The 15,540-nt window shown below is 44.8% G+C and overlaps 1 protein-coding gene across 6 annotated transcripts in view; it reads left to right on the forward strand.

Annotated features, from left to right (window-relative positions):
* The window catches only part of ABL2 (ABL proto-oncogene 2, non-receptor tyrosine kinase), a 53,163-nt gene that overhangs the window by 12,819 nt on the left and 24,804 nt on the right, over positions 1–15,540 (forward strand). Inside the window, exon 1 of one of the 6 annotated variants that reach the window (XM_028732364.2) lies at positions 14,772–14,925. The exons of 4 other annotated variants lie outside the window; for them this stretch is intronic. In XM_028732364.2, the coding sequence (XP_028588197.2) occupies positions 14,814–14,925 (112 nt within the window). In that variant the 5' untranslated portion in view covers positions 14,772–14,813. Of the gene's footprint in view, positions 1–14,771; positions 14,926–15,540 lie in introns of those variants that run through there. One more of the 6 variants, XM_028732365.2, reaches the window with a different exon arrangement.

A 15,540-nucleotide genomic window follows, 5' to 3' on the forward strand; every position in this document is an offset into this window, starting at 1 on the left:
TTCCATAATATTTTTATTTGTTGTCAAATGCAGGGGTCCACAAATATGTGCACCAGAACCTGTGGTGTGCATGATACCCCTTCTCCCTTCAGATCCATGTTCACATTCTTAGTTGTGCATCTCTCATTTTCACCTTGTTTTCCAGTGTGTCTGCTGCTGATATATACTCATATATCAGTTGCTTCCACCACACCTCTTTCTAGCCCCTCTTGTTGCTAGCCAGTGCTTTGTGTGTGAGCTGCTTCTCTCTCAACACATCTCATACACCTTCCAGTCATACCCAATTGGAGAAGAGATATCTGCAAGATAGGCAATGATAGTTGTTGCACAGAGCATCAGCTTGTGATGGAAAGAGAGGAGGTAGTGCCTCACATGATCAATGCACTTGTTGGGAGGAGGAGGTAGCTGCAGCTGCGCAGGCAGAAGGGTAAGGAGGCAGGGCTGGAGTTTTTCCATGTGCTTTGCAGAGAATTTCCCAAGTGTAGCATGACATGGACTGTCCTCAGCACTCTCCTCCTGAGCTGGTGAGGGGGAGAGGAAAGGGTTGTCTTTGATTTTAGCATTGTGCTTCAGAGACTCCTTTGAAATTCAATGTTGTGTCAAAGACACCCCTGTGGGCATGATCCTATCAAGGCCAGCCAATTTTTTTGCATCTCTGTGAAATGTTACTCATTACTTTTTCTAACTGAACTGTTACAGGCACAGTACAGTGGTACTTCGGGTTAAGAATTCGTTCTGGAGGTCCATTCTTAACCTGAAACTTCTTAACCTGAGGTACCACTTTAGGTAATGGGGCCTCCCGCTGCCGCTGTGCCACTGATGCATAATTTCTGTTCTCATCCTGAAGCAAAGTTCTTAACCAGAGGTACTATTTCTGGGTTAGCAGAGTCTGCAACCTGAAGCATCTGTAACCTGAAGCATCTGTAACCCGAGGTACCACTGTAGTTCTATAGTACTACTACTTTAGCAAGGCCATGCAGAGGAGTTTGGAAGGTGATCTTCCATTTTAGATTAGCTGGAGTTTGTCATGATGTTTGAACCCAGGGGAGTGAATGAGCACAAGGCTTGCTGTGGTTCCTTCTCACAAAGCTAAGCCATGATTTAGTGTTGTGTGTAAACACAGCCATTGTGATGGTTATGGGGTCACCCACTTCTTTTCTGGTAATAGTAAATCTGTATGGAAGCAGATAGATGCTGACCTCATGGTTTGACTTTTAGCTGCAGCTCATTGTCTCCACTGTTGGGCAAAGGCCCACTAGTTGAATAATTTATAGAGCTTTGAATCTTTCTGTCATACCTTATTGGAAAAAGTAAAACATAAAAACAAGACTATTGGAAATGTGCTTAATTCGGAATTTTATATTAGCAGCATAAGGCCCTATAAGGAGTCATGCATCTTTAAAAGTCATAAGGAGACTCTCTCCACCTCTTCAAGTGGATGGTGTAGCCCACCTGTCAGCCGCTTGATGGCCCTTAGGCAACCCAACTTCAAAGGACAGAACTGGGAGTGCACTTTGAATACGCTCCTGATTCTTTCCTTTCTTTCTTTGCAGCCTGCCTTGAACTTAAGCTGGGCTTGAAAAGCAGATTCCTATCAACTACAACCCCTGCTTTTGACAAGAATTGGTTGCATGTAGCAATTCCCAATTGATGCCTCCTTCAGTGGTGGTTCCCCGTTTGTGGAATGGCCTTCCTTGTGAGGTGCCTCTGTCTCTCATCATTATTGACTTTCATTTGGTGGGTAAAAGATACTTGGCCATGGCTACCTTGAAATTAGTAACTGAAATATGTCATTGCATTTAAATGTTCTGAAAGTTTTTTTGATGGTTTTTGATCAGCTTTCAGTGTTTCAAATACATTTTTTATTTAAATGATATGGTATCTGGTTTGCCGCAGGTGGGAGGTAGGTGGGAATTAGGACATCTGACAGGTGTAGTTTGACCTATGGGCCAGAGGTTACCCACACCCAACTAATTCTAACCTCTTCTAAGACTAGCGTCTCCATCATCAGAGAATGTCCGTTTTAAGTTTGTGTTGGCAATCAATTACCTTACTTTGCCAGAGCAGTCCAGCACGCTAGATGGTGAATGGTGCTTTACAGGGGCAGCCAATATGGTGCCATCTAGATGTTTTTGGACTCCCAACTCCCATTGGTCCCAAGGAATATAGCCAATAATCCGGGATAATGGTAATTGGCACATAGCAATATCAGGTAAAGGTAAAGGTACCCCTGCCCGTACGGGCCAGTCTTGCCAGACTCTAGGGTTGTGCGCTCATCTCACTGTAGAGGCCGGGAGCCAGCGCTGTCCGCAGACACTTCCGGGTCACGTGGCCAGTGTGACGAAGCTGCTCTGGCGAGCCAGTGCAGCGCACGGAAATGCCGTTTACCTTCCCACTAGTTAGTGGTCCCTATTTATCTACTTTCACCCGGGCGCGCACCCCGCCGCGGGGATTCGAACCGCCGACCATGCGATCGGCAAGTCCTAGGCGCTGAGGTTTTACCCAGCAATATCTGGAGGGCACCACAAATGCCAACAACCACGTTGACTATGTGTAATGTTTTCTCAAGTATATAGGGGACATTTTACTAAGTGCTTCTTCTGACCTTGACGTCAGAACAGTGATTGTTCAAAACCACACCTGTGTCCTTTGTTTATACAAATTCTCCTGTTCAACTTCTGCATTACTGTGAAATAGCTAATGGTTATTCATTTCAGTGTCTTGTATGCTGTACCTACCTTTAGCCAGCCACCCAGTTATTACCTTAATGAATATAACCATACAGATCAAGTTGTAATTAGTTGTGGGTTGTTGTTTTTTTGTATGGTCTGAAGGCACATGAGGTCACCACCTTGCTAAAGCTAAGCAGGCCTGAGTCTGGTCAGTTCCATAGTGAGAGACCTCCAGTTCCATGATAAAAGATGGAATTTAAATGTAAACAAACAAGTAAATAAAATACACCATCATTTAAACTGAGAGTTGAAACTGGGAGTATTTAGATATGTAAGCGTTTACTTCATGTCATAGACCAGGCAAGGAGTTGCCACTGGCTTACAATGGCACTCGTCACAATAAGTGTTTATCTTTTGATCTGTAGAGTCTGGCCTTGTGGTTACATAATGGCTCAATTTGTTTAAAAAGCTAATGCTATTATGGTCTCTAAAGATATTTCATTTAGAATAAATGAGAAGCCAGCTACATTACAGATCCCTTGAGGTTCGTTTCTGGCAGTACTAGTAAACCACTACACAAAGCTTTGTTGCATTAGCAATCTCTGTTGTGGAAATCTCATAGTTTCTGAAGTTTTAAGTTTACCAGAGCTTCCTCAAAATATGGTATCTCTAATTATAAATAATTATAATGGCTTTTTTTAATCAGCCCAACTGGCAAAGTTTAATCCAAACTTGTTTTTATAAGGTGTCTTCTGATTCTAAAGATGTGGAATCAGAACCCACAGTTTTCTTCCTAAGAATAGAGTTGCTTTTATTGGATTCAATTGATTTTGGGCAGTACACATTATGCTTGTTTCTTCTTTTCATGAAGTTTTATTCTGGTTAATCTCCAGAATACTGCATGCAGATTACCTTGATCTTAAATATGTTTAAACTTCAGTGTGGTAATAATAGTTTATTGGTGTTTTACTGATACAGCAGAGATATGGTCCACTCCGGTTTCCTTATTGGCTGTTTTGGCACATTTTAAATTGGGTTGCAGTTTTTCATCTGACAGCTTTAATTTAAGCCGCATCATCATATTAAAACGGTTTGCCAAGTGTGAAACAGAGGGTGGAATTTAACATCACACTGTGGTAAACATCCCATCAGCACAAGCATTGCAGCTTGTCAGGCTGAACAGCCCCCCCCCCCCCACTCCAACGCACTGTTCTGGGGGTTTTCTCAGCCCCCCCACACCAAGCCACTTTCAGGGGGAGAGGAGAGAGGGGAACCTTGTTGTGCTAACAGAGGCTCTCCCATAGGGCTTGTGCTGACAGGACCCATAGGAAGCAGAACAAAGACTGCAGATGAGAATTTGAACATTTGGGACAGGATTCACCTAATGAGCAAAGGAGTCAGGAGGAAAAGTTGCAATCCTGTATTCGCCCTTCATGATCTATCTCTGTAATTTCACAAGATGAAGCAAGCTGTTTTCTTGTGCACTGTGGACTCTTCTCCGTTGTATTCCAGGCACTCCCTCCATATCAAAGTCTTCAAATAGGTGTTGTCAGAATATTCACTCAGTTTCTCCATTGCTTTGCTAAACACTTTTTATCTGGTCTGTGCCTGTATAATAAAAGTTGCATTTGATATTTGTATTTGTTAAACACAGTAGAACTAAGGCGACTTCCCCTATAACTCTTGCAGTTCAGGAACTTGTGGGTCTCACTGAAACTGACTGGAATCGCATTTCTGTTTTTATACTGCGGCTTGGGAAGCCTGTGAACAGCAGTAACAGCAGGCAGAGTCATTCTGGCGTATGGTTGCTACTGCAGGTAAAAAGGTAAAGGTACCCCTGCCCATACGGGCCAGTCTTGACAGACTCTGGGGTTGTGCGCCCATCTCACTCAAGAGGCCGGGGGCCAGCGCTGTCCGCAGACACTTCCGGGTCATGTGGCCAGCGTGACAAGCTGCACCTGGCGAGCCAGCGCAGCACACGGAACGCCGTTTACCTTCCCGCTGGTAAGCGGTCCCTATTTATCTACTTGCACCCGGGGGTGCTTTCGAACTGCTAGGTTGGCAGGCGCTGGGACCGAACGACGGGAGCGCACCCCGCCACGGGGATTTGAACCGCCGACCATGCGATCGGCAAGTCCTAGGCGCTGAGGTTTTACCCACAGCGCCACCCGCGCCCCGACGGACACAATTTCATGAGTCTTTGCTTGGACTGATAAGGCTAAGAGCAGAATCCAAACACCACGGAAGCAGCAAGGTTAAAAGGAGTGGTTCATTTAAAGATCTAGTGCGGGCACCCCCAAACTCGACCCTCCAGATGTTTTGGGACTACAACTCCCATCATCCCTAGCTAGCAGGACCAGTGGTCAGGGATGGCGGGAATTGTAGTCCCAAAACATCTGGAGGGCCGAGTTTGGGTATGCCTGATCTAGTGCTTGTGCCAGTCAGAATGGAAGGGGAAGGGCAGTGATTACACCTATTTTTTCTGTACCATCTCTAGTCTGAGGCAGCGGAAAGGCCTGTACAGTGGTACCTCGGGTTAAGTACTTAATTCGTTCCGGAGGTCCGTTCTTAACCTGAAACTCTTCTTAACCTGAAGCACCATTTTAGCTAATGGGACCTCCTGCTGCCGCCGCACTGCCGGAGCACAATTTCTGTTCTCATCCTGAAGCAAAGTTCTTAACCCGAGGTACTATTTCTGGGTTAGCAGAGTCTGTAACCTGAAGCGTATGTAACCTGAAGTGTATGTAACCCGAGGTACCACTGTATTGCCAGAAGCTAGATCAGCTTAGAATCCAGCAGTTCCTTGCCTGTCCCAACTCCACCTCCTGTCTCCAAAACACTGAAGGGAATCCTCTGGAGCAGTACAGAACATGGCCTAAGACATTAGCAGAATTCGGGAATCCTTCCACGCAGAAGCGTAAAGTGCAGGATATCTTTGGATCCACTTGTAACAAGATTTCTGTGGAGAACCAGCTAGTAAATCAGCTGGGCAGATAGTCTTCTTCCACCCATCCCTTTCCTAGGGAACATTATATTTTGACTTAACTAGATTTATTATTGCACAAAAGATGTATTAATTTGCATATTTGAGAGAGCTGTAGAAGTAATGGTTACATGATTGTAAAACTACTGAAATACAATGTATAGGTAATTGCTCCCTTTTTCCACTAGGGGATGCTGCAGACCTTAAATAACATGCCAGCGTGCCCTTTATAGAAGCCTCTTCACATATGCATGGGAAATTAATGATAGCTGTAGTCAGGACCCCAGAGTGGTACTTGGTCTTCTATACAGGTAGATAAATAAAAATTGGGGGGGTGGGGGTTAGAATAGTTTGGCACGTGTGCCCCTATCCTGGTGTCGAGAGAGAAAACACTGGCGAAACCCCAGAGTTGTGATTTTAAAGCTGCTATGGGAACGACCTTGTAACAGTGTTCAATAGAAAATACTTTGGGCGTATTTTGAAACAAAGCCCTCTTTATTGTACCAAATAGTTCTGTGCTTGGTTAACTTTTTGCTTTCGGCAGATGTGTCTGTGCTGTAATGCGGCCTTAGCAATTCTAGACTATCAGACAGCATGTTGTAAGCCGGTAATGAGGGGTTATTTGAGACCTCCACCAAAGTGACAAGGGACGCAGGTGGCGCTGTGGGTTAAACCACAGAGCCTAGGACTTGCCGATCAGAAGGTCGGCGGTTCGAACCCCCGCAATGGGGTGAGCTCCCGTTGCTCGGTCCCTGCTCGTGCCAACCTAGCAGTTTGAAAGCACGTCAAAGTGCAAGTAGATAAATAGGTACCACTCTGGCGGGAGGGTAAACGGCGTTTCCGTGCGCTGCTCTGGTTCGCCAGAAGCGGCTTAGTCATGCTGGCCACATGACCCGGAAGCTGTACGTCAGCTCCCTCGGCCAATAAAGCGAGATGAGCACCGCAACCCCAGAGTTGGTCACAACTGGACCTAATGGTCAGGGATCCCTTTACCCTTTACCAAAGTGACAGAATATAATTTCAACTACAAATCAAAATGATTGCAGGTGTTTTCTTTGCGCCATTTCCCACAGTGTTTAAAGTTTGGAATCCCTTTCAGGTTGCATGAAATAACTTGGGGGAATATGTAGCCCCAGGAGATTTTGGGGTTCTAATTGCTAAAGGAAGCTGCCTGATAACATGCAGGTTGCTGTGATGGATGTCTACCTTTTTTACAGTCCTTGCCCTTGGCGTGGCTAATCTGTGGCCCTCTAGATGGTGTTGGAAGCAGTCCCAGCCAGTGATTAGGGATTATGGGAGTTGTAGTCTAGCAGCATCTGGAAGCCCATCATTGGTCTGGCATAAGAGATCTTTAAGGGAGATGTTCAGAGAGCAGAACTATGGGATACCAGTGGAAGAGATACACACAAATTCAGCAGGGGAAATCATTGGCCTCCATAGCTATTACCAGAGTTGTTCTGAAATGAATCGAGCTTCCACAGGAAGAGGCAGAAGCTGTGCACGGTGATGCTAATCATCTCCATGGCCAGCAACAGCCTTCTTGCCTCCTTTCTGACATCATAATATACTGCCATATTGCAAAGTTTATCTGGTATTACATTATGATGTTGGAAAGCAGATATTGCCCAGATATTGTGCAGATCCATACTTGCAGTTTAAAATAATGTGGTACAAGGTTTTCAGTTATAAACTAAGTGCATCTGTGGAAGCGACTATTTGCATGTTTTGAACCTGCAACCAACTGGGAAAGGAAGCGGGCTCCCTTTCTCCTTATTTAGCGGAGACACAATGAGGCCTCTCCTCTGCCTTGTGCAATTTTAGTTGCCTTACCTTCCAATTGTGAGATCTAGGGTGCATCACTGGGAAGCGCTGCGAGGCAGGTTCTTGTCTGGTTTGCATGCATTTGGAGATTAGCATGCCTTATTGTGTTCTCTGCTTCTCTGAAGTCCCTGTATGGGTCACATATCACCAGCCAAAAATACTTGGCCTGCTAAACTGTTTTGTAATACATATTTGCTGATCAGAAGAGAAACAATAATTAGAATTGGGGGGATTTCAGAAACTTCAGAAGACTCCAGAGCACAGCTTAATGCAGAATAATGACAGATCTCTGGAAGACCCACTTTCCCCGCATTTCCAGAGCATTTCCAGTGGAGCATTTCTATTGGAAGTGTAACTCTTGGGCACTTGGTGCCTATGCTACTGTGATGATGGCTTGCAAGTGTTTGTTTTCTGCTTTCTGGCCCTGCATTCCTTGTCTGTTTCATAAATACCTGCAGATATTGCATATAGCCAGTAGACGATGTTCGACTATGTGATTTGCTTGAGAGGAGAGAGAGGGCATATTTCAATAGGAGAGAGTTGCAGGACAGAGCGTCCCTGCTCCTAAATTAGTGGTGGTTGTGGTGAGATGCACGTGTCATTCCAGTGGGGCTGGGGAATCAAGGGACCCTCACTCCTACCTGTTAACGTTAGATAATTTATTGCAATTTTAAAAAGCAGGCGGTCAGTTTCACAACTGTGTTCCCTATGGAATATTTGACTGCTACCAGGTGATTATCTTGTCAGTTTGATTGACCAGAATAAGTCCCTGCTACTAGGGCAGAGAAGAAGTGATATCTTTGGGCAAGAGAGAGATTACTGTGTATCGAGGGATAAGAACACATTCTGCTCTTGATGGCAAGGGAAAGGCGAACTTCCTTACTAACTGTGTTGAATTTCTTCAAGTTGTAGGGCAGGAGCAAAGCAGGACATAAACATTTAAACTGAATTCCTTTCATTGCTTTTTACTAGGAGAAGGATGTTTCTTAGTGTATTGACAAGTACAGCTCTTAGAGAGACTTTTCTTCCCTGGGAAACCAAGGAAGGTATGATGTCACTGACTTTAAGTAGATGTGAGCCTTTATATAGAAACCAAGTAAACCTTGCGTTTGCTCTTCATTAATGATAGGTTTTCCCCTTCTTGCTCAATTGAGATATATAGACACCTGAAACTTAAGACTGTCAACTCACCAAGACAGATGGAGTGGAGACAAATGTTAGTGGGGCCTCCTAGGACAAACAGCTGATGCTGTCCTGACCACTCCTTTATGGCATTCCTCCTACCACTGTAGCAACAGGAAGGAATGATGTAATAAGCAGCCATGTTCATCTCTGTGTGGGAGGAAGGCTCTTAAAATAACAGTAAGTGGGCCTCTAACTTGGTATCAACTTTGATTGTTTCTTCCACTTGACTTGCGAAGGAAGCTGGTTAAGTGCTTAATGTTCCCCCTTACTGAGAAGTAGACCACAATTTCAAGTCCTAGTCTGTGCTCCTTGACCTGCAGGAAGGCCTGGAGGAGCCCAAGCATTTAACAGATACTGAGAACGATGATGGTTAAGTTAAATCAAGACTGCTCTAAGTACCTTTCCCATTTTGCAATTTATATATTTCCCAGGCAAGCATGCATATTAATAAGTTGCCATAACAAATAGTATACAGTATGTTGCTTAGTATACAGTATGTTGCTTAGTATACAGTATGTTGCTGGGACACAGGTGGCGCTGTGGGTTAAAGCCTCAGCACCTAGGACTTGCTGATCAAAAGGTCGGCGGCTCGAATCCCTGCGGCGGGGTGCGCTCCTGTCGTTCGGTCCCAGCGCCTGCCAACCTAGCAGTTCGAAAGCACCCCCGGGTGCAAGTAGATAAATAGGGACCGCTTACTAGCGGGAAGGTAAACGGTGTTTCCGTGTGCGGCTCTGGCTCGCCAGAGCAGCGATGTCACGCTGGCCACATGACCCGGAAGTGTCTGCGGACAGCACCGGCTCCCGGCCTATAGAGTGAGATGAGCGCACAACCCTAGAGTTTGGCAAGACTGGCCCGTACGGGCAGGGGTACCTTTACCTTTACCTTTTATGTTGCTTTACAGCTAAGCCTTTACACAGTCTAGTTGTATTCTTATTTGTGCAGAACACTTGTCTGTAAACAGACATGATTATGCTGTACAGAAAGACAAGACAGATTCCTGTCTGGCTCTCTGTTCACATGCAAGGATACTAAGCAAGGTCATTTATTTGCAGACTAAAGCTACAATCATGTGGATTCTAGCTTTATTTTACATAGTACCTTTGTTTCTTCCTGCTGGTTCAGTGTTTTGTCTTTTCATTGATTTTTGTTTGTTTGTTTCAGTTGAAATTGATTCCAGTGTTTGTGTGCAGGCAGCACTTCTAAGTTCCTGTGAACCATCACCACCATTTTGTTTTGGGAAAATCAAATAGTAGTGATGTCTGCATTGACTTGCATGGGGGGAAAAGAGCCTGCACCCCTGGAAGGTTTTGGGTGGGGAAAACCCACTCCTGCCAAGAGGGTTCTTGCCAGGGGGTTGACCAGAAAACTTGCATTTATAGAAAGCCCTTGACCATAAGGTAAAGGTAAAGGTACCCCTGCCCGTATGGGCCAGTCGTGACCGACTCTAGGGTTGTGCGCTCATCTCACTCAAGAGGCCGGGAGCCGGCGCCGTCCGAAGACACTTCCGGGTCACGTGGCCAGCGTGACGAAGCTGCACCGGTGAGCCAGCACCAGTGCCGCACATGGAAACGCCGTTTACCTTCCCGCTATAAAGCGGTACCTATTTATCTACTTGCACTTAGGGGTGCTTTCGAACTGCTAGGTGGGCAGGAGCTGGGACTGAACGACGGGAGCTCACCCCACCACGGGGATTCGAACCGCTGACCTTACGATCAGCAAGTCCTAGGCACTGAGGTTTTACCCACCTGCGTCCCTGCCCTTGACCATAGACATCAGTATTAGGGCAGGGCGATGTATCAATATATCGTCCAAAATCAGTTTGAATTTGACATCATGGTAAAGGTTTCATAATATGAACATGGAAATATATTGCAAATTATGATCTGTGCATGTGCTATGTAAAAAATTGTGATGTGGGAAACACCATAAAGCCAGTCATCACTTCTCTTGCAATTCCTGCCTCCCCTGTTGCTCTGTGCAATATAAAATAATAGTTGTAACAATATGTTAAAGGTAAGAAAAATATATCTGTTTTAGACCCCTAAATAGTAGCGGTTGCCAGGACGTTACCCCATTCGCCTCTACATAGTTCCATCCATATTTCAGACATTGTGATATATTGGCATATCACAATGTTTAGCTGCTAGAAAACCAGATTACTCAGCCCTAATCAGTTTGTTTTAGTGAGTGCTTTCTTTTACATTGTTTGGAGCAGACATTTTTATAGGGTAGCAATTCACTCTAAACACAACTTCAGCTAATGCTATTCTAGTTTGCATCAACAGAAATATAGTGTCCCAGGGGAAGCAATAGTCCCGCTCTATTCTGCCTTGGTCAGACCACACCTGGAGTAATGTGTCCAGTTCTGCGCCCCACAATTTAAGGATATTGACAGGTTGGAACATGTGCAGAAGAGGGCAACCAAGATGATCAAGGGTCTGGAAACCAAACCTTACAAAGAACGGTTGAGGAAATTGGGTATGTTTACCCTGGAAAAGCGATTCACGGGTGGCGCTGTGGGTTAAACCACAGAGCCTAGGACTTGCCGATCAGAAGGTCAGCGGTTTGAATCCTCGCGACGGGGTGAGCTCCCGTTGCTCAGTCCCTGCTCCTGCCAACCTAGCAGTTCTAAAGCACGTCAAAGTGCAAGTAGATAAATAGGTACCACTCCGGCGGGAAGGTAAACGACGTTTCCGTGTGCTGCTCTGGTTCGCCAGAAGCGGCTTAAGTCATGCTGGCCACATGACCCGGAAGCTGTACGCCGGCTCCCTCGGCCAATAAAGCGAGATGAGCGCCGCAACCCCAGAGTCGGTCACGACTGGACCTAATGGTCAGGGGTCCCTTTACCTTTACTTACCCTGGAAAAGAGGATACTGAGAGGGAGAAATGATAGCCATCTTCAAATGTCTAAAGGGCTGTCACATAGAGGATTGGGCAAGCTTGTTTTCTCCTGCTCTGGGGACTTGAACCCAAACTAATGGCTTCAAATTTCAAGAAAGGGGAGTCCTACTAGAACTTTCTGACTGTCAGAGCTGTTTGACAGTGATACATGCTCCCATGAGAGGTGGTGGGTACTTCTTCCTTGGAGATTTTAAGCAGAGGTTGGGTGGCCATCTGTTATGTATGATCTAGTTGAGATTCCTGCATTGCAGGGGGTTGGAGTAGATGGCCCTCAGAGTCCCCCCAACTTTACAATCTATGATTTTATTTTATTCTTAAATTACTTTGTGATTTTTCATAGGAAGCCACCCATGAATGAAATAAATCAATAAATTCTAATGTTGAAGAACTGTCATGATTCCTAGTCATGAAAGTGGATTAGAATTCTCACCACCCCTAAGCATACTCTGAAATGGGGGGGGGGGGGGAGAGATATATGAGATTCCAGAGTTGGAAGACTTGCCAGTTCCTAGATTGCCTCCCTTCCCCATATGACTAGCTATGAAAAATATGTTTTTCCTGAATCCTTGTGACTTCATTGTGTGCATTGCTGCCCCACCTCTCTTATGAGTCAAAGCAGTTGTGCATGAATGCCATCTTTGTTACCAGAGTAGATTGTCAGAAATGAATAAGGGGGGGTGTGTGTTTCCAATATTCTTCTGTTTTGCAGTCTGTGAGGTTTTCTGTTACCTTGGACACGTGGCAGCTGTGAATAGAGTCCCTTGTCCTTGGCTGTAGCTACTACCCAAGCAGAGTGTGTCTCTGTATTTATCGATCTGAGAGACACAGCTAGCTTAACCTCATTGCAACTCCCCACCCCAGAAGTGTTCATTGCTGGTTGTGAACATCTGGGGAGTCTAGCTAGCTAAGCTAAGGCTAAATTCTCAATGCTTTTGCTTATCATTGTCCCTACAGGTGCTTTTAAAAAGAATTATTCACATTTAGTATTTCTTGGGCACAAAAGAAAAACAAAAAACCCTGAATCCATTCATGCAATTTTCTTTAAGCATATTAATACTTTGTTCAAAGAGAAGGGGGGAAAGGTTGAGTTGAACTTGGAAACTACAAGGTAATTGACTGGTGGTTGTTCCAAGCACAATTCTATCAGTTTTGTGATAGGTCGAGTGATCCTGCCTAGAAATGGAGACTGCCTCTATGTTTTGATATTGGGCTAAAACTGAGCGGCCCACCTGTCTAAGTGTACAACTTTGCAAGTCTCCCCTCGTCCCCTTCTAAATTCTTGGGAGCACAGGGAGATTTGCAAATATGTATGTGGAGGTTGTCTTAAAGTGCTTCTCAAAAGTGTTAATCTTAAAAAACAGAATAATTTAAGTCCTTGGTACTTACGGAGAAGATGAAGTACATTATACACAACAACAGAGTAAGACTTATATGCAGAATTTAACCCTGTTCTCCCACCCATCAACACCCGTGACACAGCTGATGAGTGGGTGGGCGTAGTTTAGGGAAAACGACCTCTAAGGCCGAAGTGAACCCCCGACAGGTCAAGATTGGCCTGCAGGCCAGAGATTCCCCACCTTTAGTTTAGCATGATGTGAATTAGCCTAGGTAAGTCCCGGGTTTGTATGTTTCTCCCCCAATGTGGCCAGAAGGAAGAGTTTGAAAGCTTCCACTTAACCATAGTTTGTTCTGTTGTCTAAAGCGGGCTTATTTCGAACAAAACATACTTAACGCTAGTGCTAACCACAGTTTATGAGTTCAAGTAATGTAGAAACTGCATCAGAGGAGGACAGGGTTGTGTTGGTCCCCAGACTCGCTTACGCTTGTGCCACAAAACCATGGTTTTATCTTTCCTTGAGAAACCTTTCTGTCTTCTGAATATTGGTATAAAGAATGGGCATCATAGAATCATAAGTTAGAAGGGATCCCAAGGGTCGTCTAGTCCAACCCCCTGCAATAACTTAGTTATGCTCAATTTCACATAAAGGAGTGTGTTTTCCATCTGTGACTCTGGGGAGTTTTCATGTTATGGTAGGGGAGGGTGGAGGAGCTCATGTGCACAGCCACTAACTAACTCTTCATGGTTCACCCTGACAGTGGCAGGTGCTTTCACAGCACACACATTTTTCCCTTCAGCTCCAAGTTACAGAAGAGGCTTTCTTCCTGCTGCTGTCAGCTGTTCAGTTCTTACCCCTGCTGTCTGAGTGTCTTCAACAGCTTACCACTGTGATTCTGCACATTGTCCATTTTGCATGGGCAAGAGTCAATGTCCAGTCTTGTCATCACTTAACTTTTTTTTTTTTTAATACAGAGATGTAATTAAGAAAAAACAAATCTGCTTGGGTGATCTGGGATGGAGGTAGCTGAACCTCAGAAATGCATCCTTTCCAGACCTCTTGGCTAATAAAAGTAACTCTTTTGCTGACACTGATATAATTACTGCACTAGCTTTTTCTTATGAGCCTGAAGAAGAGCCAGGAAGTAGAGGAGAAAGTGAGTTTGGTGTGCAGTTGGAAAATAATTCCCTTTTGCAATGAATGAATTATTCCTCTGCCTATTCTGCTAGTTGAATGAGACACTTCCATACACCACCAGATTTAAGGGGTACTTAACCACCCGCTGTTGACTGCCAATCCCATTATCAATAAAATGAGATTCTTTGCATCCATTGTGAAAGCCAAGTGGATGGGATAGCTGGGGCCAGGAGTCTGTCCTTTGCAAAAGACAAAAAATATCACCTGGTTGCTTGCTTGGACTCATCGCCATCAGTAAATAAACTTTTTTTGCAACAGAATTGATCTAGGAATATAACTTGAGACTAAATCTTGGCTCTTCAAGGATAGTTGTCAAGCATGCTGACGCGGTTGTCCACGTGTTGGAAAAAGTGTGTGTTAATACGCATTGCTCAACTATGCTGTGGAAAACATTCCTTCCCATCAAGCAATCTTAACTGTCATCCAAGAATGAATAAGCTTTCATTGTTACAGCCTGTCGGTTCCAGACACGTTTCAATTTGCGGTTTGTTCCCTGCCTTCTAACTGTTGGAAAGCATCACATTTCTTAACGCTTCCAGTTGCTGAAAAGAGGAATGCTTTGCTCACTTGCGTCGCCTCCCACGCCAACAGCCCTGCTTTCTCCTGTTGGCCCTTATCCTCTTTAGTAGGAGTCACATGTGTAGCATGCCGTGTCCTGGGGAAAAGCATTCTGATTTGTGCTAGGCAGTTGTGTGTTGCCTTTCGGTAAGAAGCAACATGATCCTGGGGACAGTTCTTCTTCACTCAAGCAGTTTTGGCAAAGAGAATGCTGAGCCACTGTGTTCCTTTTCTGAGGAGGCTTCTAAACCAACTTTATCTGATTTGAGAGGTATGTTTGGAAAGCAGTAACTGCATATGACTGTACTTCACCTCCGTAAGAGCTGGAGACTTAAGTTGCTCTGGTTCTTGGAATTAACACTGTGTGGGGTTTGATTTTTAGATTCCCGTCTTTGGGGGTGCTAACAGGCTGCTTTTGCTTGATGTTTGTGTTAGGGTGAGAAGTAATCTCCAGCCAATTGGAGACTCATATTGGAGGATGCATAAGGAACGAGGAAACTGGGAAAGCACAGCCTGTTCACAATAAAAAAGGATGTAACTTGGCAATGCAACTGATGAGGGAATTGCATTTCCCCCCACTGTGATATGCTGTTGTAAGCAGACGGCTGGTTTTTATCTCTAATCTTTTGTGGGAGTTGGATTTCTTCATTGCCTTACCGTAGCTGATGAAAGCAATGCGTGCATGCCCTCTTGCTAACATTATCATTAATGCAGGGGAGCGGTTTAGCGCCTCGTTTGTGGATAGCATGAACATTCCTGAAAGTAATACCTAAAAATCAGCTATAAGAATGCTGCTCTTACGAATGCATTCAAATGATAGCTTTAAGCGCTTCTGTTCCCTCAAATTCTTGACCATGACGCTGCATAGGATTAGAAATGGCTTTTT

This window comes from Podarcis muralis, chromosome 5, assembly GCF_964188315.1.
Source record: "Podarcis muralis chromosome 5, rPodMur119.hap1.1, whole genome shotgun sequence".
Taxonomy (NCBI): Eukaryota; Metazoa; Chordata; class Lepidosauria; order Squamata; family Lacertidae; genus Podarcis; species Podarcis muralis.